The sequence below is a fragment of the Oryzias latipes genome, chromosome 21 (genome assembly GCF_053564925.1).
Source record: "Oryzias latipes strain Hd-rR chromosome 21, Olatipes_Hd-rR_3.1".
Classification (NCBI taxonomy): Eukaryota; Metazoa; Chordata; class Actinopteri; order Beloniformes; family Adrianichthyidae; genus Oryzias; species Oryzias latipes.
The window spans coordinates 34,534,247-34,558,858 of NC_136257.1; the positions used below are offsets into that span (position 1 = coordinate 34,534,247).

Consider the following 24,612-nt stretch of genomic DNA (forward strand, 5'->3'; position numbering starts at 1 on the left):
GTTATTCCCTACATGTGTTAGTGTGTTATTCCTTACATGTGTTAGTGTGTTATTCCCTACATGTGTTAGTGTGTTATTCCCTACATGTGTTAGTATGTTATTCCCTACATGTGTTAGTATGTTATTCCCTACATCTGTTAGTATGTTATTCCCTACATGTGTTAGTATGTTATTCCCTACATGTGTTAGTATGTTATTCCCTACATCTGTTAGTATGTTATTCCCTACATGTGTTAGTATGTTATTCCCTACATGTGTTAGTATGTTATTCCCTACATGTGTTAGTATGTTATTCCCTACATCTGTTAGTATGTTATTCCCTACATGTGTTAGTATGTTATTCCCTACATGTGTTAGTATGTTATTCCCTACATGTGTTAGTATGTTATTCCCTACATCTGTTAGTATGTTATTCCCTACATGTGTTAGTATGTTATTCCCTACATGTGTTAGTATGTTATTCCCTACATCTGTTAGTATGTTATTCCCTACATCTGTTAGTATGTTATTCCCTACATGTGTTAGTATGTTATTCCCTACATCTGTTAGTATGTTATTCCCTACATGTGTTAGTATGTTATTCCCTACATGTGTTAGTATGTTATTCCCTACATCTGTTAGTATGTTATTCCCTACATGTGTTAGTATGTTATTCCCTACATCTGTTAGTATGTTATTCCCTACATGTGTTAGTATGTTATTCCCTACATCTGTTAGTATGTTATTCCCTACATGTGTTAGTATGTTATTCCCTACATCTGTTAGTATGTTATTCCCTACATCTGTTAGTATGTTATTCCCTACATGTGTTAGTATGTTATTCCCTACATGTGTTAGTATGTTATTCCCTACATGTGTTAGTATGTTATTCCCTACATCTGTTAGTATGTTATTCCCTACATGTGTTAGTATGTTATTCCCTACATGTGTTAGTATGTTATTCCCTACATGTGTTAGTATGTTATTCCCTACATGTGTTAGTATGTTATTCCCTACATCTGTTAGTATGTTATTCCCTACATGTGTTAGTATGTTATTCCTTACATGTGTTAGTGTGTTATTCCCTACACGTGTTAGTATGTTATTCCCTACATGTGTTAGTATGTTATTCCCTACATGTGTTAGTATGTTATTCCCTACATCTGTTAGTATGTTATTCCCTACATCTGTTAGTATGTTATTCCCTACATGTGTTAGTATGTTATTCCCTACATGTGTTAGTATGTTATTCCCTACATGTGTTAGTATGTTATTCCCTACATCTGTTAGTATGTTATTCCCTACATGTGTTAGTATGTTATTCCCTACATCTGTTAGTATGTTATTCCCTACATCTGTTAGTATGTTATTCCCTACATGTGTTAGTATGTTATTCCCTACATGTGTTAGTATGTTATTCCCTACATGTGTTAGTATGTTATTCCCTACATCTGTTAGTATGTTATTCCCTACATGTGTTAGTATGTTATTCCCTACATGTGTTAGTATGTTATTCCCTACATGTGTTAGTATGTTATTCCCTACATGTGTTAGTATGTTATTCCCTACATCTGTTAGTATGTTATTCCCTACATGTGTTAGTATGTTATTCCTTACATGTGTTAGTGTGTTATTCCCTACATGTGTTAGTATGTTATTCCCTACATGTGTTAGTATGTTATTCCCTACATGTGTTAGTATGTTATTCCCTACATCTGTTAGTATGTTATTCCCTACATGTGTTAGTATGTTATTCCTTACATGTGTTAGTGTGTTATTCCCTACATGTGTTAGTATGTTATTCCCTACATGTGTTAGTATGTTATTCCCTACATGTGTTAGTATGTTATTCCCTACATCTGTTAGTATGTTATTCCCTACATGTGTTAGTATGTTATTCCCTACATGTGTTAGTATGTTATTCCCTACATGTGTTAGTATGTTATTCCCTACATGTGTTAGTATGTTATTCCCTACATGTGTTAGTATGTTATTCCCTACATGTGTTAGTATGTTATTCCCTACATGTGTTAGTATGTTATTCCCTACATGTGTTAGTATGTTATTCCTTACATGTGTTAGTATGTTATTCCCTACATCTGTTAGTATGTTATTCCCTACATGTGTTAGTATGTTATTCCCTACATGTGTTAGTATGTTATTCCCTACATCTGTTAGTATGTTATTCAAAGCCTCATCATGGCAGAGTCCAACACAAATCGTCTATACGGGAACTCCCTGAAGACGCTGTTCGTTTATTTTGCTCCTGGCCTTTTTCCTCTAAACTCTGGTCTAAAGTTTGTAACTTTATTTCCACATAGATCCAGACTTCCTGTGCTCAGAACATGGACTGTTAGGCCTCACCCATCTCACAAAAAAGAACAATTATACTTCATTAATCTCATATTACTTTTATGCAAAAAGCACTTTCATAAATCAACATTTACACATAATACTCCTGATTTTTCTGTCTTTGTCAATGAGGTCAAACAACACATGAACACAATAAAACGTTCGGACGATAAGAAAGTGATTAAAACACTCGCGCTGTGGGTCAGTTTCAATGTCTTTGTGCAACATGTAATCACACCTCTCTTCTTTTCTTGTTATTGTATTGCACTGTTTTGTATTGGATCGTTGTGATCAATAAAGTTTGTGTAAAAAACAACATGAAGAGCTCGTGAAGTTTCTGCTACCATGGAAACTTCTGCAGAAATACTTTGTATTTTAAATCTCTCTTTTAAAATAGAAAACAATTTGTGTCGTTTATTGTATTTCCTACTTTATTTTCAAACTTTGTCCCTTAAGAGCTTGAGGGGCGGGGCTTTAGATAAAGTTAGCTGGAGTTGATTGACAGCTGTAAAGAACTGTTTTTTTAATTGTTTTTTTATTGAACTTTTCAAAGACAAAATACAAAATCAAGCCAGCAGCAGATCTCAGATGAACACACCACAAAATACACACTCACTGGGGGGGGGGGGGGGGTATATCATACTCTCAGATGTCATCATCATACAGTGTTGAAACACTTACACAAATAAATTAAGAGACAGAAAAGAGAAATAAATAAAAGAAAAAAGAGGATCCAAATGATAGCACAGGACAGAAACTATAATAACAGCCACAAGGAAATTTGTTTACATATTTTTTTTGATTGGCATCTAAAATGAGCGCGATGGTGCCTTCAGGAAACTCTGAAATGAAAGTGTCATTTTCAACAGTTGCTCTTCACCGTGTTTAATCGATGGCCTTGAACGCATCGCTCAAGTAACGTCAGAGAAATGCTTAAGCCGCACCGGAACCGGTCTTTCCCACCGTTAACAAACAAAAAAAGCTCTTGACCTGTTGTGAATGACGTCACCAGGTCCGATTCGAGCCGGTTTTGCGAGGAAATTACATTGTGGTCATTCCTCCTCCCCGCCACCAGGGGCGCTTGTATGCAGTGACGTGTTTGTTCCTACAAACGTTTAAGAGCTTCACTGCGCACGCGCAGACCCAAGGTGAACGTATTTTACTTTTGGTGGTTCGGTTGATTCGGTGCCTTACCATTCCCTCAAATACCAACACACGGTCGGACCCGAGCGGACTCCGCGGGTTTGAGCCTCTTCTGGTCAGGTTAGGTTCAGTTCGGTTCCGTTCTCCCGAATTTCCGAGGTTTAGGAAAATGTGTCTTCTTTCAGCAGCATCGCGTCACAAACAAACAAACTGAGTTTGTTCTGGAGGTTAACGGAACCTTTTGGACCAGAGATCTGCTGCTGGTTTGAGGGAAGTTGGTGATGGTGTTTGTTCCGAAACCAGCAGAACTTCATCAGAACCCGCTGTGAAAGGAGATGTTTGGACTTTAGTGACGTGGAGTTAGTTTGCATCTGGAGCTTCTGGTCACATTTAATAATAATTCAAATCAAGAATTTTTAAAACTATCAAAGTCCAGAATTCCTTTAAAATGTGTAAATGTTTTCACCTTCTAAACATAAAGGCTGTTTTCCTGCTGGTTCACGAACGCACCAGTGCAGCAGAATAAAAGCAAAACACAGGTCTGAATGTTTGAATAAAGATGTCAGGATGTGAATTTTCTGAATATTTTCGTAATTAATAATAAAAAAAAAAAACCTGGTTTCTGTCGCAGCCTGATGATGTCACCATGACGCGTTTGAGTGAATCGAAGCCCCGCCTCTTCTGCTGTCAAATGTCAGGACAAATGCTGAAAGTTCTGTGTTCCCCCTGCAGAACCGCCGGACGCTGCAGAGGAGCGGACCGCGCGCGGCGGGATGGCCTGCGTGAGTCCTTCCTCTGACCCCCCCTCAGATCACATCCTCACAGAGTTCTGCAGAACCGCTGAAAGGGCTGCTTTGGTCAGTTTTCTCCAGTCCAGCCGGATCTCTGAGCGTCTTTTAGAGCGATCCGGTTCTGGAGCTGGTTTCTGATTCCTACTAGTGGCTCCTCTCTGAAATTGGTCAAAGTCCAAACGGGTCGAGCAGAGCTGCCTTCCATGTGTTTCTCAGGTCCAAACCATCAGAGTTCTTACTGCTGGTCCTGATCGGACCTCTGTGTTCCTCTCTTAGGTCCTATGCAGCAGAACCAGACTGGTCACTTACCTTCCAGGGATCCATGCTTTGGTGCGGCGTGTGGCTGGAACCAGAACCTTTGCTGCAGTCGGACCCGCTGGCTCCGTTGACCCTGACAGGAGTCGGACCTCTTTTCTCTCAGGTGCTTCAGAGGTGTAAGGTGTCACTCTATGTGCTGGGTCCAGACCCCATCATTGTCAAATTAGAGTCAGATTCACACAGGAACCGGGTCAGAGTTCTGGTGCTGCTGAAGGTCCTGTTTTTCTTAACCTGTTTTCCTATAAATTGAAGATTTTCTGGAAAAGGTTCGATTTCCTCCGTTTCCTTCAGACTTTAGTAAATGGTGTAAACTTGAAAAGCACTTTCTACCTTCTTTGAAGGCCCAAAGCGCTTTACAGTCACACGCGCAGTCACACACTGGCGGCCGCTCCGCTGCCGAACCCTGGCGCCGACCTCCCACCAGAGGCGGGACACATGGGTGTGCAAGGCGGGAATCGAACCTGCAATCCTACAATCATGGGTTGACCGCCCTTCCGCTGCACCACGGCCGCCCCAGTGTATTTGAGCATCAGAAGGAGTTGGACAGTTCTCCTCCGCACCTCCTCACAGTGTTTTCTGGTGGTGTTGGGGATTCAGAGCAGTCCTCCTAAATCAGTTCCTGTCCTCCTCTAGAACTGTGAGGACATTGGGGGGGGGGGGGGGGGGGGGGGGGTGACGATAACTGCATCGTCTCATCACTGCTGTGATCAAAAATCCCACAGCGTCACAGCTGTAGAGGGAATTCTCTGATTCTGTCTCGTGTTCTTCTGTAGGAGTGTGGGAGGTGACTTCTGATAAGCCCTGGGGGCCCAAAGACCCTCTGGGGCTCCAGGACCCTCTGGGGCCCAAAGACCCTCTGGGGCTCCAGGACCCTCTGGGGCCCAAAGACCCTCTGGGGCTCCAGGACCCTCTGGAGCAGCGCCTCCAGCTGCTCACACGTTCAGAGGAGCAGAGGAGCAGCTCACATAAGAGCCTGAACCCTGCCGTGATGCTTCCCCGCAGCAGTGATGAAGACCAAAGGGGACTGTGTGTAAGTTATCTTCATCATCATCATCATCTGGTAGAGATGCAGTGTCACAGCTCGTCCTGCAGGGGTCCCTGTTGTTGAAGCAGAGATCTGTGGAGAGTCTCCATCTGCTCAGGATTCTGTCGTCTGCGTAGAGTTAAAGTGGTTCTGGTAGATTTCCGGGCTGACGACGTGCTGATCTTCATCATCTTCATCATCACGTTCTCCTGCTTTAAAACCGTCTCAGATGGTCGTCCGTCCTCCACGCCGCCTCATCACTTCCTGCTCCCCCTAACCACGGTCTGATGGAGTTTAACCGCAGAGCTTCATGTTCGTTCACAGCTGCTCCTCCCTGGTGGCCATTTTGGATGATGACATCACAGCCTCTGACTGGAAGGAGGCGCTCTCTGTGTTTTTGGGGGGGGGTTCTGGACCTGAGCCGGATCGCCACAGTTCTGATGATGGGTCTGTGTGTCATTCTCTCAGGATGGGGGTCATGCTGCTCCTCCTCACAGGGTCCCTTCAGCTGACTGCTTCCTTGGCGGCCTAGGGGTGGAGTGTGCTGTCCAGTCCTGCCCCAGCGCTCTGAAGAAAGGTGCGTCTGCTCCTGGGATCTTCCCACATCCGTGTTTTCCTCACAGAAGGCGTCTGCTGCTCACGGCCTGTTTGCAGTTTTTGGACCTGGATCAGAACTTTTTGGTGTCTGAACAGTTCTGGAGCAGACTGGACTGGGTTCTGATGTGGGTTCTGTGTGATCAACAGATTTCAGATCCATGTTTCCTGAGGAAAGGCTCTCAGATCTGACAGTGGTGACGGTGACCCAGAGAACCCGGAATGACATGACGTCGTGGTCGGCCCAGGTGGAGCAGGAGCGGCTGGAGATGCTGGACCAGGTGAGCAGATCTGGAAGCTGCAGGTTCTCTGCAGACGGGCTGGGAGGGGTTCTGTCCCATCGGGCAAGAACGGTCTCATCCCACAAACGCACACGGTCTGTGTCACAACTGTAGTTTTATGCAAACGTGCAATATAAGTTTGGAAATGCACATGTTGTGTTTCACACATGCACACTAACTGTTCACACAAATGTGGACGCTGTGTTTCACTAAGACACACTACATGTTTCAGAAATACACACTATATGCTTCACAAACGCCATTGTTGGGTACATCTGTAATATGAGCTCACAGATCATGCAGAATGTGCATTCACCCCCCCCCCCCCCCCCCATTTGTAAATCTCTCTCCTGATGCTGCAGGTCAACTAATGTCTTCATTGGCCAATGCATCTGTCAATCAAGGCAGGCGTGCTCGCTTTCAGCCAATCCAATCCTTAGATTTTTGGCGTAAAACTACAGTTGTGAATCATGAGACTTCTCTGGCCTCAGACTCTACGGCCCTCATCATCAGCCCTCCACCTCCGTGCAGCTCCTGCTGCTGCAGCTGAGCTCACCTGTCCCTGCCAGCCGTCATGATGTCATCAACGCTGTTTTCTGCTCTCAGTTCATCCTCGGAGCGACAGAGATTTGCTCCGCCCTGCAGAAGAAGGGATTCTGGGCCGACTTCATCGACCCATCATCAGGCCTGCCGGTAAGACCCCCCCCCCCCTCTTTGTGTCACTTTTATTAATATTAATAATAAACGTTATTTAAGGAGCACCTTAAATAACCTTAAATAGATGAGAAGTGTACAAAGAAATGATTGTAAAGAGAAGTCTATAAGCTGAAGTCTTTGGGCTGAGGTTAGGCCCAGTGCATCATGGGAGGTCCTCACACATCCACCTGTCCACCTGCAGTTCTTCGGCGCTCACACCAACAACGTGCTGTTCGAGACCGACGACCGATACCAGCAGCTGGGCTTTACCATCGAGGACCTGGGCTGCTGCAAGGCCATCCGCCACCCGGCGTGGGGGACCCACGTCTTTGTGGGCGCCCTCTTCACCGACGCCCCGTGCGGCACGCTCACCGACACGCTGGACTGCGATTGAGAGGCGTTCGGAGTCTGCACGAGCATTCTGTTCTGTCTGAGACGCTAGTTCATGAGTGAGAGAGTCACAGGAAGACCCGACCACAGTCACTGAGAGGATCGGAGGATGATGGATCTTCTGTCATTCAAACTTGTTTCCATGGAAACCTTTGATGTGGCTAATCTCTGATCGTAGCAACAAATGTAGTTTTCTATGAAATAATGGACTCTAGTAGGAAGATGAATGTTTGTCAGAGCAACCAATAAATGATTTTATTGTGTTATTGTGACGACAACAACAACACAACCAAACAACTCAGGACTTTAAGCCTTGACGTTTATTTCAAAGTGTCTGTGTGCAGCGACACAACATTCGGAGGTACGAAAGCGCACGCACGCAAGAATGTACACACGCACACACCAAGAGGTTAACAGGAAACAATCGTCACAGACGCTTTTGGTCAAACACAGCGTTTGTTTGACTCCAGTTGAATCCTGAGCGGGTACATGAGCCCGGCTGGGCTCTGACCCGGGTCCGGCTGACCCGCTCTGCCGTCAGAGCAGCTGCAGGGCAGAGGTCCGACCTTCAGGTGGCACTCTCGGGTTGCTTTAACCTTGACAGACAAACAAAGTTCTTAATTAGCCAATCCAGGTGATCGATGACATCCGAGGTACAGAAATCCACGGCAGGACTCACGTGCACAGAGGGAAAGCGGGGCACGCGGATGAGGGGGGTTTCTCAGGCCTGGGGAGGAGCTGCTGCCGCCGCCTGGTTCTCAGCAAACTCCCACAGGTCAGCAGCAGGAGCAGGAACAGCAGCAGGCCGAAGCCCCCCAGCAGCCCCATCAGCATGCTGACTGTGGGGAGAAGGGTCGGGGGTCAGGGGTCAGTCCACGCTGAGAACCTTCAGGAGGAGGAGCGACCTACGGCAGAGCTTGGGCTGAGGAGCGCTGGTGAAGGCACAGTGAGCTTCGCTTTGGACCGTGTTGTGGTTCAGGAGCGACATGAAGGAGACGCGTATGCAGTACTCCGCCCCGGGCTCCATGTACGAGATGATGTTCTCCCCCTGGAGGGGCAACAGCAGGCGGAACTGGAACACAGCAGGTGAAGGGAGGGGCGTTGGGTCATCAACATCCTTCTGGGTGTTCTGACAGACAGAACCCTCTGAGCGCGCTCAGAAGGACAGAACCCGCCCACTCTTCCATTGGTGTTGATGGGAAGCAGGAAACCCAGTCCTCCAGCAGAACCTCCTGCAGCCCTAGGAGCTTTAGGGGGGTGGGGGGGACTGAGGTCCTAAGGCAAAGGTCTAGAACTCTAGCAGAACTGTCAGGACCGTCTGCAGGTTCTGCTTCGTACCGCCTCGGTTCTTCTTACGCGCGTGCAGGTTTCACTTCCTGTCTGAGAGGAAGGAGGCTTTTCAGGAAGAGCTTCCTCAGCTCGCTTTGGTTCAGCGTCTCTGAACCGCAGAAAGTTCCTGTTTTGGGTTTTAGCGCAAAAAACCTGAACTCAACATTTTTAGAGGTGGTAAAATATTGATGAAGATAACTGATTACTGTCTTCCAGACGATGTTAAATCATTGTAACAGATTACTGACTCAACACTGATTACAACCTGATTTTATTGATTGTATCCCTTGTGCTATCTTAGATGACCCCCCCCCCTTACATTGACGTGTTCTCCCTACCATGACAAAGGTGGATAAAGGTGGAAAGATTTCATGTAATCCATGGACACCAGAGAAGATCACAAATCATTGAAGAAAAAAGGTTCAGAGCACTGTCTAGTGGGTCTAGATGACCCAACTCCCAACGTTAAAGTGCCTAGGATAGCACAAGGGTTAAGCATTTAGTGTGTAACTTTAGTGAAACGTGGACAGAATCAAAAGTCCAAAACAAACTCTGAGTTTGGATTCAGGACATTGATCTGAGAAGGTGGCTGTTCTGCTGTTCTCTGACACAAAAACCAACATGTGGATCTTCTGTTTATTGAATTACCAAAATAAAAGCATGACCTCTGCTCCATGCCGTCCTCTGAGCGGTTTCCACTCGTCAGAACGGTTCTCAGAGGTTCAGCAGAGGAACTCTGTGGGTTTGTTTCCTGCTGTTTCACTCTTCAGTTTCATTTCAGCTGAAATCAAAGTTTTTCTGATTGACTGCGCAGCAAACGCGACCAACCAGAGCGTCAGCGGTCGTCACGCTGAGGATGCACAAGATTTCATCTGTAGACATGAACATTTCTACCGGCCAGCCTCACTGCTCTAGCTCTGCTGTGACCGGACCACCACTAGGACCCTGAACGCATCAGCACGCCTGAAACACACTTCTGTGTTGAAGCCACCCATGAAACCCATGGACAGAACCAGAGGATCATGACAGACAAAATGAAGCCCGGAGGGATGGGCGTTTGCTCCGCCCACTTCAACAACCAATGGATAATGCCCAAAAATCCCTTCTAAGTCCATTCACCTGCCAATAAAAAAATGCTCCCATTATAGGACGAACATGAGCTCTGAGGACATCATACTTCCTGACTATAAAAACAGTCCGTGTGAACCAGGAAGTAACGATGCGCCCTCTGATGGTAAACGGTGTACATCTGTGGCGCTTCTCTACCCTCGTTAGCGCTTTCATACCGGAGCCTCGGCTCCGGTGTTTACATTCCATCAATACCGTACCTCTTCAACCGTTCACGTCATTCCAGCAGATTCTGCCGCAGAGAGAAGCAGCTTTGCACCGTTATGTTACACTTTGTGCTCACGCTTTGCACAACACCACAAGGCCAACATGAAAAGCTGTCTGCATCAGCTGATCGTGTAAACGCTCAAAGAGTTACAGTACGTCATGTGTGTGTTATTTATGCGTCAATTCAATCCAGTTTATTCACATAGCCCAATATTACAACAATAGTCCCAATAGGATTCATACCAGTAACTGTATAAAGAACATGAAATCATAAAAGGTTTAGGCCATACAGCTCTACTCACACTGATGACCCCCACCTGTGACCTGGAGGAGCCATGAGAGGTTCAGTGTCTTGCCTAAGGGCCCTTCTACACACGGGCAGGTACCTGAACCACGTTGAAGGTCTAACCCTTGTGCTTTCTCAGGCACTTTACCATTGGGAGGTGGGTCATCTAGACCCACTAGACAGTGCTCTGAACCTTTTTTCTTCAATGATTTGTGATCTTCACTGGTGTCCATGGATTACATGAAATCTTTCCACTTTTATCCACCTTTGTCATGGTAGGGAGAACACGTCAATGGAAGGGGGGGTCATCTAAGATAGAACAAGGGGTAAGAGGGAAAAGGGGCTTTGGTCAAACGTCACGGCGGCGTTGTTTAGTGAACGACCGTGGTGGACTTTAGTCAACCACATGGGAGTGTTTGGAGATGAACGACATTTTTATTTGATTTTGTCTTGTTTTGGTGGAATTTTGAGTTGCTGGCTTGTGTGTTTGAGTTGTTGGTTTGTGTGTTTGTGCTGTTGGTTAGTGTGTTTGAGTTGTTGGCTTGTGTGTTTGAGTTGTTGGCTTGTGTGTTTGTGCTGTTGGTTAATGTGTTTGTGTTGTTGGCTTGTGTGTTTGTGTTATTGTTTTGTGTGTTTGAGTTGTTGGTTAGTGTGTTTGTGTTGTTGGCTTGTGTTTTTGTGTTGTTGGTTTGTGTGTTTGAGTTGTTGGTTAGTGTGTTTGAGTTGTTGGTTTGTGTGTGTGAGTTGTTGGCTTGTGTGTTTAAGTTGTTGGCTTGTGTGTTTGAGTTGTTGGCTTGTGTGTTTGTGTTGTTGGTTAGTGTGTTTTTGCTGTTGGCTTGTGTGTTTGTGTTGTTGGTTAGTGTGTTTGTGTTGTTGGTTAGTGTGTTTGTGTTGTTGGCTTGTGTGTTTGTGCTGTTGGTTAGTGTGTTTGTGTTGTTGGCTTGTGTGGTTGTGTTGTGTGTTTGTGTGTTTGAGTTGTTGGCTTGTGTGTTTGTGTTGTTGGTTAGTGTGTTTGTGTTGTTGGCTTGTGTGTTTGTATTGTTGGCTTGTGTGTTTGTGTTGTGTTTTTGTGTGTTTGTGTTGTTGGCTTGTGTGTTTGTGTTGTTGGTTAGTGTGTTTGAGTTGTTGGTTTGTGTGTGTGAGTTGTTGGCTTGTGTGTTTTAAGGGTTAGCTTGTGTGTTTGTGCTGTTGGTTATTGTGTTTGTGTTGTTGGCTTGTGTGTTTGTGTTGTTGGCTTGTGTGTTTGTGTTGTTGGTTAGTGTGTTTGTGTTGTTGGCTTGTGTGTTTGTGTTGTGTGTTTAAGTTGTTGGCTTGTGTGTTTGAGTTGTTGGCTTGTGTGTTTGTGTTGTTGGTTAGTGTGTTTTTGCTGTTGGCTTGTGTGTTTGTGTTGTTGGTTAGTGTGTTTGTGTTGTTGGTTAGTGTGTTTGTGTTGTTGGCTTGTGTGTTTGTGCTGTTGGTTAGTGTGTTTGTGTTGTTGGCTTGTGTGGTTGTGTTGTGTGTTTGAGTTGTTGGCTTGTGTGTTTGTGTTGTTGGTTAGTGTGTTTTTGCTGTTGGCTTGTGTGTTTGTGTTGTTGGTTAGTGTGTTTGTGTTGTTGGTTAGTGTGTTTGAGTTGTTGGTTTGTGTGTGTGAGTTGTTGGCTTGTGTGTTTTAAGGGTTAGCTTGTGTGTTTGTGCTGTTGGTTATTGTGTTTGTGTTGTTGGCTTGTGTGTTTGTGTTGTTGGCTTGTGTGTTTGTGTTGTTGGTTAGTGTGTTTGTGTTGTTGGCTTGTGTGTTTGTGTTGTGTGTTTAAGTTGTTGGCTTGTGTGTTTGAGTTGTTGGCTTGTGTGTTTGTGTTGTTGGTTAGTGTGTTTTTGCTGTTGGCTTGTGTGTTTGTGTTGTTGGTTAGAGTGTTTGTGTTGTTGGTTAGTGTGTTTGTGTTGTTGGCTTGTGTGTTTGTGCTGTTGGTTAGTGTGTTTGTGTTGTTGGCTTGTGGGGTTGTGTTGTGTGTTTGTGTGTTTGAGTTGTTGGCTTGTGTGTTTGTGTTGTTGGTTAGTGTGTTTGTGTTGTTGGCTTCTGTGTTTGTGCTGTTGGTTAGTGTGTTTGTGTTGTTGGCTTGTGTGGTTGTGTTGTGTGTTTGTGTGTTTGAGTTGTTGGCTTGTGTGTTTGTGTTGTTGGTTAGTGTGTTTGTGTTGTTGGCTTGTGTGTTTGTGTTGTTGGTTAGTGTGTTTGTGTTGTTGGCTTGTGTTTTTGTGTTGTGTGTTTGAGTTGTTGCTTGTGTGTTTGTGTTGTTGGCTTGTGTGTTTGTGCTGTTGGTTAGTGTGTTTGTGTTGTTGGCTTGTGTGGTTGTGTTGTGTGTTTGTGTGTCTGAGTTGTTGGCTTGTGTGTTTGTGTTGTTGGTTAGTGTGTTTGTGTTGTTGGCTTGTGTGTTTGTGTTGTTGGTTAGTGTGTTTCTGTTGTGCGCTTGTGTGTTTGTGCTGTTGGTTAGTGTGTTTGTGTTGTTGGCTTGTGTGTTTGTGTTGTGTGTGTGAGTTGTTGGCTTGTGTGTTTGTGTTGTTGGTTAGTGTGTTTTTGCTGTTGGCTTGTGTGTTTGTGTTGTTGGTTAGTGTGTTTGTGTTGTTGGCTTGTGTGTTTGTGTTGTTGGTTTGTGTGTTTGTGTTGTTGGTTAGTGTGTTTGTGTTGTTGGCTTGTGTGTTTGTGTTGTTGGTTAGTGTGTTTGTGTTGTTGGCTTGTGTGTTTGTGTTGTTGGTTAGTGTGTTTGTGTTGTTGGCTTGTGTGTTTGTGTTGTGTGTTTAAGTTGTTGGCTTGTGTGTTTGAGTTGTTGGCTTGTGTGTTTGTGTTGTTGGTTAGTGTGTTTTTGCTGTTGGCTTGTGTGTTTGTGTTGTTGGTTAGTGTGTTTGTGTTGTTGGTTAGTGTGTTTGTGTTGTTGGCTTGTGTGTTTGTGCTGTTGGTTAGTGTGTTTGTGTTGTTGGCTTGTGTGGTTGTGTTGTGTGTTTGTGTGTTTGTGTGTTTGAGTTGTTGGCTTGTGTGTTTGTGTTGTTGGTTAGTGTGTTTGTGTTGTTGGTTAGTGTGTTTGTGTTGTTGGTTAGTGTGTTTGTGTTGTTGGCTTCTGTGTTTGTGCTGTTGGTTAGTGTGTTTGTGTTGTTGGCTTGTGTGGTTGTGTTGTGTGTTTGTGTGTTTGAGTTGTTGGCTTGTGTGTTTGTGTTGTTGGTTAGTGTGTTTGTGTTGTTGGCTTGTGTGTTTGTGTTGTTGGTTAGTGTGTTTCTGTTGTGCGCTTGTGTGTTTGTGCTGTTGGTTAGTGTGTTTGTGTTGTTGGCTTGTGTTTTTGTGTTGTGTGTTTGAGTTGTTGCTTGTGTGTTTGTGTTGTTGGTTAGTGTGTTTGTGTTGTTGGCTTGTGTGTTTGTGCTGTTGGTTAGTGTGTTTGTGTTGTTGGCTTGTGTGGTTGTGTTGTGTGTTTGTGTGTCTGAGTTGTTGGCTTGTGTGTTTGTGTTGTTGGTTAGTGTGTTTGTGTTGTTGGCTTGTGTGTTTGTGTTGTTGGTTAGTGTGTTTCTGTTGTGCGCTTGTGTGTTTGTGCTGTTGGTTAGTGTGTTTGTGTTGTTGGTTAGTGTGTTTGTGTTGTTGGCTTGTGTGTTTGTGTTGTTGTTTAGTGTGTTTGTGTTGTTGGCTTGTGTGTTTGTGTTGTTGGTAAGTGTGTTTGTGTTGTTGGCTTGTGTGTTTGTGTTGTTGGTTAGTGTGTTTGTGTTGTTGGCTTGTGTGTTTGTGTTGTTGGTTTGTGTGTTGTTGGCTTGTGTGTTTGTGTTGTTGGCTTGTGTGTTTGTGTTGTGTGTTTGAGTTGTTGGCTTGTGTGTTTGTGTTATTGGTTAGTGTGTTTTTGCTGTCGGCTTGTGTGTTTGTGTTGTTGGTTAGTGTGTTTGTGTTGTTGGCTTCTGTGTTTGTGCTGTTGGTTAGTGTGTTTGTGTTGTTGGCTTGTGTGGTTGTGTTGTGTGTTTGTGTGTTTGAGTGGTTGGCTTGTGTGTTTGTGTTGTTGGTTAGTGTGTTTGTGTTGTTGGCTTGTGTGTTTGTGTTGTTGGTTAGTGTGTTTCTGTTGTGCGCTTGTGTGTTTGTGCTGTTGGTTAGTGTGTTTGTGTTGTTGGCTTGTGTGTTTGTGTTGTGTGTTTGAGTTGTTGGCTTGTGTGTTTGTGTTGTTGGTTAATGTGTTTTTGCTGTTGGCTTGTGTGTTTGTGTTGTTGGTTAGTGTGTTTGTGTTGTTGCTTGTGTGTTTGTGTTGTTGGTTTGTGTGTTTGTGTTGTTGGTTAGTGTGTTTGTGTTGTTGGCTTGTGTGTTTTTGCTGTTGGTTAGTGTGTTTGTGTTGTTGGTTACTGTGTTTGTGCTGTTGGTTAGTGTGTTTGTGTTGTTGGTTAGTGTGTTTGTGTTGTTTGCTTGTGTGTTTGTGTTGTTGGTTAGTGTGTTTGTGTTGTTGGCTTGTGTGTTTGTGTTGTTGGTTAGTGTGTTTCTGTTGTGCGCTTGTGTGTTTGTGCTGTTGGTTAGTGCGTTTGTGTTGTTGGCTTGTGTGTTTGTGTTGTGTGTTTGAGTTGTTGGCTTGTGTGTTTGTGTTGTTGGTTTGTGTGTTTGTGTTGTCTGTTAGTGTGTTTGTGTTGTTGGCTTGTGTGTTTGTGCTGTTGGTTAGTGTGTTTGTGTTGTTGGTTACTGTGTTTGTGCTGTTGGTTAGTGTGTTTGTGTTGTTGGTTAGTGTGTTTGTGTTGTTGGCTTGTGTGTTTGTGTTGTTGGTTAGTGTGTTTGTGTTGTTGGCTTGTGTGTTTGTGTTGTTGGTTAGTGTGTTTCTGTTGTGCGCTTGTGTGTTTGTGCTGTTGGTTAGTGTGTTTGTGTTGTTGGCTTGTGTGTTTGTGTTGTGTGTTTGAGTTGTTGGCTTGTGTGTTTGTGTTGTTGGTTAATGTGTTTTTGCTGTTGGCTTGTGTGTTTGTGTTGTTGGTTAGTGTGTTTGTGTTGTTGCTTGTGTGTTTGTGTTGTTGGTTTGTGTGTTTGTGTTGTTGGTTAGTGTGTTTGTGTTGTTGGCTTGTGTGTTTTTGCTGTTGGTTAGTGTGTTTGTGTTGTTGGTTACTGTGTTTGTGCTGTTGGTTAGTGTGTTTGTGTTGTTGGTTAGTGTGTTTGTGTTGTTTGCTTGTGTGTTTGTGTTGTTGGTTAGTGTGTTTGTGTTGTTGGCTTGTTTGTTTGTGTTGTTGGTTAGTGTGTTTGTGTTGTTGGCTTGTGTGTTTGTGCTGTTGGTTAGTGTGTTTGTGTTGTTGGTTAGTGTGTTTGTGTTGTTGGCTTGTGTGTTTGTGTTGTTGGTTAGTGTGTTTGTGTTGTTGGCTTGTGTGTTTGTGTTGTTGGTTAGTGTGTTTGTGTTGTTGGCTTGTGTGTTTGTGTTGTTGGTTTGTGTGTTGTTGGCTTGTGTGTTTGAGTTGTTGGCTTGTGTGTTTGTGTTGTTGGTTAGTGTGTTTTTGCTGTTGGCTTGTGTGTTTGTGTTGTTGGTTAGTGTGTTTTTGTTGTTGGCTTGTGTGTTTGTGTTGTTGGTTTGTGTGTTTGTGTTGTTGGTTAGTGTGTTTGTGTTGTTGGCTTGTGTGTTTGTGCTGTTGGTTAGTGTGTTTGTGTTGTCGGTTAGTGTGTTTGTGCTGTTGGTTAGTGTGTTTGTGTTGTTGGTTAGTGTGTTTGTGTTGTTGGCTTGTGTGTTTGTGTTGTTGGTTAGTGTGTTTGTGTTGTTGGCTTGTGTGTTTGTGTTGTTGGTTAGTGTGTTTCTGTTGTTGGCTTGTGTGTTTGTGCTGTTGGTTAGTGCGTTTGTGTTGTTGGCTTGTGTGTTTGTGTTGTGTGTTTGAGTTGTTGGCTTGTGTGTTTGTGTTGTTGGTTAGTGTGTTTTTGCTGTTGGCTTGTGTGTTTGTGTTGTTGGTTAGTGTGTTTGTGTTGTTGGCTTGTGTGTTTGTGTTGTTGCTTTGTTTGTTTGTGTTGTTGGTTAGTGTGTTTGTGTTGTTGGCTTGTGTGTTTGTGCTGTTGGTTAGTGTGTTTGTGTTGTTGGTTAGTGTGTTTGTGTTGTTGGCTTGTGTGTTTGTGTTGTTGGTTAGTGTTTTTGTGTTGTTGGCTTGTGTGTTTGTGTTGTTGGTTAGTGTGTTTGTGTTGTTGGCTTGTGTGTTTGTGTTGTTGGTTTGTGTGTTGTTGGCTTGTGTGTTTGAGTTGCTGGCTTGTGTGTTTGTGTTGTTGGTTAGTGTGTTTTTGCTGTTGGCTTGTGTGTTTGTGTTGTTGGTTAGTGTGTTTGTGTTGTTGGCTTGTGTGTTTGTGTTGTTGGTTTGTGTGTTTGTGTTGTTGGTTAGTGTGTTTGTGTTGTTGGCTTGTGTGTTTGTGCTGTTGGTTAGTGTGTTTGTGTTGTTGGTTAGTGTGTTTGTGCTGTTGGTTAGTGTGTTTGTGTTGTTGGTTAGTGTGTTTGTGTTGTTGGCTTGTGTGTTTGTGTTGTTGGTTAGTGTGTTTGTGTTGTTGGCTTGTGTGTTTGTGTTGTTGGTTAGTGTGTTTGTGTTGTTGGCTTGTGTGTTTGTGTTGTTGGTTTGTGTGTTGTTGGCTTGTGTGTTTGTGTTGTTGGCTTGTGTGTTTGTGTTGTGTGTTTGTGTGTCTGTGTTACGACTAAAAACATCCAACAGTGAATCTTTTGGCTTCTTTGGTTCAAAATTCAGGAGGAAACTGGCGGCAGAATCTGGGGGTTATTCCAGAAAGCAGGTTATGCTAGTTACCACGGTAAGTTTGAGGCTAAGGAAGTTGATAACCTCAGCTATTGTTCCAGAAATGGAGGTATGTTTCAGGGTATGTCAAGTTGCCATAGCAACTCATGCTCTGAACATAACCTGGTCCGGAGCAGGTTTAGTTGAAGGTTAGTTTGTTTTCAGAGAGGTGAAGCAGCATGGCGTGTCCATTTGAAGATGATTTAGTGGATGAAGAAGCTCAGATAATACTTTTTCCACCATGAGAGGGTGATAAGACCACATATGGATGTTGGAAAGAGAAACTTTATACTTTGATCCAACTTCCTTATTTGCTTCAGTTAAGATAAATCATTTTTTATTTAGTCAGTTTAAAAATAACACACAGTTATCAGACATTTATTTTACTTTCATTTAAATTAGTTAAATTAAGTAGGTGTAAGTTTGATGTTGCTGTTAGATCAGCACTGCAAGGGATTGTGGGATACCATTCCCTTTGCCTGTCTGGACAGATTTGGGTTTAAGTGTGGGTTTTTGACCAAACGTGTTTAGATGTTTAGCTGTTTTGCCGTGTTTTGTTAAGTTATTTTGTCCTGCTAAGCTTATGTCTCTGCACCATAAGTGAGAGGGAGGGAGAGGATGATGAGTTTATTTAATGGCAATGATAATGACATTAACATAATGGCAATGATGGGAATTCCCAAATTAATTTGTAATTGTATGCAATTTGTGCATGTGGGTCATTTTTATTTTTGTAAAAATGAGTACATCTGCCGGTGTAGGTACCGGATGTTCTCGGGTTGCCGGATGTTCTCGGGGTCCTTCAGGGTCCTTCAAATGAGTTATATCACTAGAGGAGACATCACGTGGTTCCTCATGGGAGGAGAGCACCGCCATCTTGGTTTTGAAGACCAAACCACTTTTTATAACATTTAATAAAGAGCTCTGTTTTTGCTTTCAATCACTTCATTATATGAAAAAGAAGAATGGCTTGAAATTGCTTAGTTTTGTTCAGAAATACAAACTTCACGAGTACCCCTAACTTAACTAGTATTAGACTACTTAGATTTTTTCTGTTCCTTTATTTTATTTTACTTATGTTTTTATTTATTTGTGTGTTATGTTGATTGTTTCTTTTTTTCCCCTCTATTCTTTATTTTCTATGTCAATATGTTATATTTGGCAATGGTGACTGATCTTCGAGGCAATATTGATTACATCGTTATTGTTCGTTGTTAACGTTAATGTCATTGTTAATGTATGATACCGCAATTGTCAATAAAGTTTTTAAAAAAACTTAGCGACGTTAACTCATTGGTCGTGGCAACTTACAGCCAATCAAATAGTTTGACGTCATCATTGGTCGAAGGACCCCGAAGGACCCCGAGAACATCCGGCAACCCGAAAACATCCGGTACCCACACCGGCTCAAATTTAGACATATGACAGTTCAAAAATGCTAATTAATTAAGATTGGAAAAAAGATTAATTGAATTGGAGTAATATGACATTTAGTTAGATAAATACGTAAATTTTAGTTGTATTACAATTATTGAGTTTTATAAACGTAAGAAATTAGGTTGAATAAATTTAATTAAATTACTTGTTACCTATAGAAGTAATTCATTCAAGGTGGCAAAATTGGATAAGATATATATGTATATATGCGTCACATGAAAATGGAAATAATATCAGAAACTTGTGCGTTTACTTTGTCTGTTCTTCTACTACAAGCAGAAACTCTTTCTTTCTTGATGATGCAGCCGTGTTACTTTTTTGATGGACGTATAATCTTCATACGCCGTCATTAAAATCTCAGACTCCGTCTCACTGAAGTATAACGCTCTCTTTTTCTCTCCACGCGTTTCCATGATAATTCTGGAAATCTACGATCCATTGAGAATGTCTTTATGTACCTGCTGTGCACGTGCATTAACCCAGGGTTACCAAGTGGAGCGTAATTACGCTAACTCATATCCGGTCTTTTGGAACCGACATACCCAGAGTAAGCAAGTTCAGATGGATTTCAGCCAGAGTTCAAGGTTAAAGTCAGGGTAGTTTAAACGGGCCTTCTGGAATACCCCCCTGGAGGAGGTGGAGCTGTAGAGATGCAGGTGGTTTACACCTCCAGTTGAATCTGCCGTGACTCCTTCGTCACACAGGATCATCAGATTCCTCTTTGAATGAACCCTAACCCTAAATAAAACCAGTGTCTTCAGATGAAGATGGGACGTCTTCTCTGAACCTCTTTCATGCCACTTCTGTTCCTGGGGTGAACCCAAAACTGGGCCTACCTCGGTCTGGTCCCTGGTTCTTTGGACGTGAACGAGCACCTCGCTGTTGGCTCCTCCCAGTTGGAAGCTCCTCTTCAGCTCTGGAGGAACACCGAGGCGCAGGACCATACAGCTCCCACATCCGGAAACGGACACACGAGGAGGCCCGAACACGGCTGTGGAGACACAGACTCTGTGAACCCGGAGCAGACCGGTCTCCTTCAGGGTAGACGTGTGGGACGTTTCTGAACATGTCCAGGATGTGGAGGTGTTGCATCATAAGCTGGAGATGTCTCACTGTCTGATATGGGCTCGAATGGGCCGGACTCGGTCCACTTCGATGTCTGGTTGAGTGTGGCGACACGGACTCGAACTCTGTAGGTGCTGAAGGGGTCTTTGAAGGCCCTGGTTAGGTTACATGTCTGCCCCACCCTGAGACTCGAACACGCAACCACCGACCTCCATGATTTCCTCCTGCAGAAACACACAGAACCGGTCAGACCGAGTGATTGATCGGCCTCTGAACAAAGAGGGAAAAAGGACCACAGAACCCCCCATGGATGTGTCTTCAAGCAGGGGTCGCTCTGCAGACGCCTCTTTGAACCACTGAACCTTGTTTGAAGGAATGTCAGCGGCAGCTTCAGCCGTCACATACCAGCGCCAGGTGTCATAAAACCAGCTCAGGTGAACAACAGCAACATGTGACGCAACCGTAGGAGGATCAGAGGACAGAAGCTGAAATGAAACAGAAACCGTTTCTGTTTCATTTATGCACCAGAACCTCCTCCCTGTCTGAAGGCCTCAGTGTCACGCTACAGTACTCTGATTACTGGGAAGCTCATGTAGAGGTCAGACCCGCACCATCAGCCCTCCTCCACCATGCCCTGCAGGTGGATGAAGGACCACAGCCGTCACGGATTTTAGTTTTGAACGTTGATCTTTGAATTTCACAGAGACCCAAAGAGGTCACCAAAGGTCACCAAAACGCATCAGCTGCAGTTTGATCCCACCTGCCCCAAACATTGACTGTATAAGAGAAGTGGACTGACCCCCGCATAGCAAACAGCCTACTTCCAGCCGCCATGTTGGAGCCCTCAGTTAACAGCGATTGGTCCCTGTCGGTCTGAGTCTACGTTTCTATGGCTGTTCCCAATCAGGAGTGACCGTGTTGGAAGGCCACACCCCTACCACTTGAAAGTAGGCCGGGGAGAATCCGTCAATCAAACATTGCGAACGTTCAAGGTGGGGGCCACCAGGAGTTTTTATTAAGGCGTCTGATTGGTCAGTTTATAACTTCAATAACTTGAACTACAGAAAAAAAGAGGATTCAGTTCAGTTCTCTTAAGCAGTCAATGGTCCAGACCCGTCCACTCTGACAACCCGCTGGTGCACAGCCCCTGTATTCCTGTGTGAATCCCGGCTCCGGTTCTCCTCTGATGGTTTTATTTTCTCTGGGAGCATCAAGCTGACTGGGAACGCGTGAACCAATGTATTAAACGGTTCTCGCCAAACGCTCCACCAGCTGGTGATGCGTCAGTAGGCGCCTTTCTGTCAGAAGGAGAGACTGGGCGGGCTGAACAACAGGATTACAGATTGTGATTGGCTACAGCAGGGTCACGTTTCAGGATAGCCAATCAAAGCCAACATTGGTTGACACATGAGTCAGGGTGCTCACCGCCCCCCAACATCAAAGACACTGCAGAAACGGTGAGACTGTAGCTGTCGACCATTGACTGGATGAGAGAACTGGGCTGAGTCAACCGAATCAAATCAATCAAAATCCACCAAATCAAGTCAATCAAAATCAACCAAATCAATTCAATCAAAATCCACCTAATCAAGTCAATTCTGACAGCAGCCATGTCTGAGCCAATGATTGGTCCAAATACTTCCTATTTGGAACGCCATGGGGGAGGGGCCACTCAGTCCAGTTTTCATATACAGTCAATGAGTCCGATGGAACGTATGTATTTCCTAGATGGCGTTAAAAGAACTACCATCAAGTCCAGGATTCTGATGACTTCCAGAGCAGCTGTCTGAGATTTCAATGTCTAAGATGAACAAACTTGATGTTATTTGATGTTTATTTTTGTTTGGAACTCAATACATTGTTATAAATATATAAATAGGTTTATTCAAAAATTGCTAATCTTACTCATTTTAAATGATCTGTAAAAACTGAACAGATAAATGAAAGTTCTGACAAACTGGAACCAGTAACTCTTCTGACAGAGTACTTTAGTTACTAACTCTTTTACTTTTTGGATCAAGTAGTGAGTAACTATGACTAAGTACAGTTTCAAACACTGACTTGTTTCCTGAATCCTGACATGGAGGCAGGAGAGGTCAATGCTACGTCAGCTCCAGCCACAACAAACAACAACACAAATATGAATGTGAGCTGATGCAGAACGGCAGCACGACGACCCATTGTCGTGTTTTTTGTACTCACTGACCTGGGAAACGATGCTCCGTGGTCAAATCCCAGCTGACAAGAACCTGAAGCTTCTGCTGCGCTTTAGAATACTTCTCAAAAATCGATTTTCATGACGGATCCATGAAAACTGTGAGGACTCTTTCTGTCTTCCTCTTTACAAACTGGTGTTTGTGTCTCCAAACGCAGCAGTTTGTGTTCAGACAAACTTTGATCAACTTAAGTTTCAGACTGTGCTGCGTTCGGAGTCCTCCTGGAAAACAGGAACTTTTCTCCCTAAGTAATGAAGACTTTTGGCCTCAAACGGGTCAAAATCCCCCATCAACAGAAGAGACCCCCCCTCAGCACACCGGGGGGGAGTCCTGAGCCCCTCTGGGTTTCTGCTGGAGACTCAGTACCTGGTGTTGGAGACCTGGACCGTGAAGCTGGCGTCAGGGGGTGTGTGCGGCCCGGCTGAGAAGGTGAGCGTGTGCTGCAGGTTGTGGGAGGAGATGGACACGTTGGAAGGTGAGGGGAGGGCTGCACAGATCCCTGCTGTGGGGGGCGACAGGAAGACACAAACTATGAAAGCTTCATATCTGAAAGGTCTTCATCCAGAAACACCTGGGGTCCTCCTGTGATGCCGGCACGCACACAACCCCCCCAAACAAGCACACCAGTGACCTCCATCCCACAGGTTTACCCATGTGCAGCAGCAGCAGCAGCAGCAGCGGCGGCGGCGGCGGCGGCGTGCACGGCCTCATGGTCCTCCAGGCTCTGCGGCTCACCTCTGGACCGGGTCTCGGCTGCAGTGTGAGGAAGGAGGTGTCTGCAGAGAGATGGGAGGCGTGAAGCTGGATGAGTTTCTGTTTCCTCAGAAGCCCCTCCCTCAGCCGGGTGAGAGTCGGAGCTGCAGGTCTGCTGATGTTTGCAGAACCTCCTCTTCTCTGCTGCTGCACACAAACCGCACCGCAGACACCCCCGTCAGTGTGGGTGGGGGGTCACAAAACAGCATGTCAACTGTCCAGGAGGAAGAAAATAATGTAAGGGACGCGTTCTGGAGGTTGGACTGGAACAGGAGGGAGCGTTTCAGGAGGTTACGGTTCTGAACGGTTCTGCTGCAGAACCTCTGGAATGACCCAACAGACAGCAACCGTCTGCAGGAACCAGAGCGTTCTAACAAACATGAAAGAACATTGAAGCTACGACATGTTCCTGAGTGATCTACGAAGAGGACAGCATTCACCCTTAACCCTTGTGCTGTCTTAAATGACCCCCCCCTTCCATTGAGGTGTTCTCCCTACCATGACAAAGGTGGATAAAGGTGGAAAGATTTCATGTCATCCATGGACACCAGTGAAGATCACAAATCATTGAAGAAAAAAGGTTCAGAGCACTGTCTAGTGGGTCTAGATGACCCCACTCCCAACGTTAACGTGTCTAGGATAGAACAAGGGTTACAGGACAGAAGACGGGTGAGGGCGGTTCTGCTCATGTCTGCTTCTCCACATGTGCACATTGACACAAAGTTTGTTGCACCTATCTAAATGTGGGTCACGCTAAACCTGTTCCTCTACTTCCGGAGCACATGCCAGCTGTGCAGCAGTGGTTCACCAGCAGGTTCACACACACCCACCTCATTTCCTCTGTGTGCCTGCAGCCCCAGCTCCAGCTGGGGGCCACAGCAACCACCTGCCTGCTGACTTCACCTGAGCAGACAGATACCTGGCAGTTGGTTCAGTTTATCTGCTGTTAGATTTAGAGTTTATTATGTCTTATTTACAAATGTGTTTTGAACAGAGACAGAGACCTGAACTCACATGTGCTAGAAATTCATTAAAATTAACATTTGAAATAAATATATCCAGAAAATAGATGAGCAGCAATGAAAGAACCAGGTCAGGAGTTTTAATCTGAAATTTAACCTTTGACTGTATCTGAGGGCTGGACTGAGTGGGCGTGTCCAAATTAGAGGGCGGCACACTTCCTGGGCTGCATTTGAAGGCTGCGAACGTCACGGCGCCGCAACAATCGCTGTCCAAATTCAACGACTCCTTCAAGTGCGGCCAGCGAAGACGCTACTTTTTCCCAATTTCAAGGATTGGTCTTCTGAAACCTTCTATGCTGTCCATATCCCAAGATGCATTGCAGCTGAACCCGGAGATTTCTGACAATGGCAGACTGTGAAATGGGACCTGGAGTTGAAGATAATTACACCTCGAAGATTAAAAGTTGGATCAAACAAACCAGGAAAAGTTCGAGCTCCATGCCTGGTTCACTACTCCTCTGTTCAGACTCACGGTTGCTAGGCAACGGGACATTCGCCGATGTAACGGCTGGAAAGAACTAAAGGCTGGAGCCGAGCCGCTCAACGAAGGACCCGGCCAACGTCGCCCTCGAATTTGGACACGCCCAGAGACTCCTCCCCCTTGCTTTCCAAACAGGAAGTACCTGCTGGCTCCAAAAGCCAAAATCCCACAGACTTCTATAGAGAAATAAACAGCTGTTCCCCAGTCATTTTATTGGTCAGAGGAACCGTTCTGGATCTGAAACCTTTTTTTTTATCATCTTCCTGATAATCCTCATTTTTTAAAGATATTTTTTTCTGTAATTCAAGTTATGAACGGACCAATCAGAAGCCTCCATGAAAGTAGGCGGACCCTACTTTGGATGTGAGTCTCACATCCAAAATGTTTGACGGATTTCGTTCCACTT

The 24,612-nt window shown here is 44.6% G+C and overlaps 2 protein-coding genes across 4 annotated transcripts; one reads left to right on the plus strand and one right to left on the minus strand.

Annotated features, from left to right (window-relative positions):
* Positions 1-3,393: 3,393 nt before the first annotated feature.
* LOC144988655 (cobalamin trafficking protein CblD-like) lies at positions 3,394-7,865 on the plus strand. Of its 2 annotated transcripts, none has more exons than XM_078939269.1 (8): positions 3,394-3,594; positions 4,207-4,256; positions 4,542-4,686; positions 5,357-5,613; positions 6,076-6,184; positions 6,352-6,482; positions 7,089-7,175; positions 7,381-7,865. In XM_078939269.1, the coding sequence occupies exons 2-8, from the start codon at positions 4,248-4,250 to the stop codon at positions 7,570-7,572; spliced, it is 930 nt and encodes a 309-aa protein (XP_078795395.1). In that variant the 5' UTR covers positions 3,394-3,594; positions 4,207-4,247; the 3' UTR covers positions 7,573-7,865. The 2 variants fall into 2 exon arrangements, with proteins under 2 accessions (XP_078795395.1, XP_078795394.1); XM_078939268.1 differs by having other exon boundaries at positions 3,452-3,594; positions 4,207-4,331.
* Positions 7,866-7,870: 5 nt separating this feature from the next.
* Positions 7,871-23,549, minus strand: LOC144988656 (interferon alpha/beta receptor 2-like). Of its 2 annotated transcripts, XM_078939270.1 has the most exons (8): positions 23,534-23,549; positions 22,601-22,726; positions 22,317-22,452; positions 19,783-19,958; positions 19,506-19,660; positions 8,478-8,640; positions 8,248-8,407; positions 7,871-8,164 (listed from the first exon to the last, which is right to left on the minus strand). In XM_078939270.1, the coding sequence occupies exons 2-8, from the start codon at positions 22,659-22,661 to the stop codon at positions 8,137-8,139; spliced, it is 879 nt and encodes a 292-aa protein (XP_078795396.1). In that variant the 5' UTR covers positions 22,662-22,726; positions 23,534-23,549; the 3' UTR covers positions 7,871-8,136. The 2 variants fall into 2 exon arrangements, with proteins under 2 accessions (XP_078795396.1, XP_078795397.1); XM_078939271.1 differs by lacking the exon at positions 23,534-23,549 and having other exon boundaries at positions 22,601-22,896.
* Positions 23,550-24,612: the final 1,063 nt, after the last annotated feature.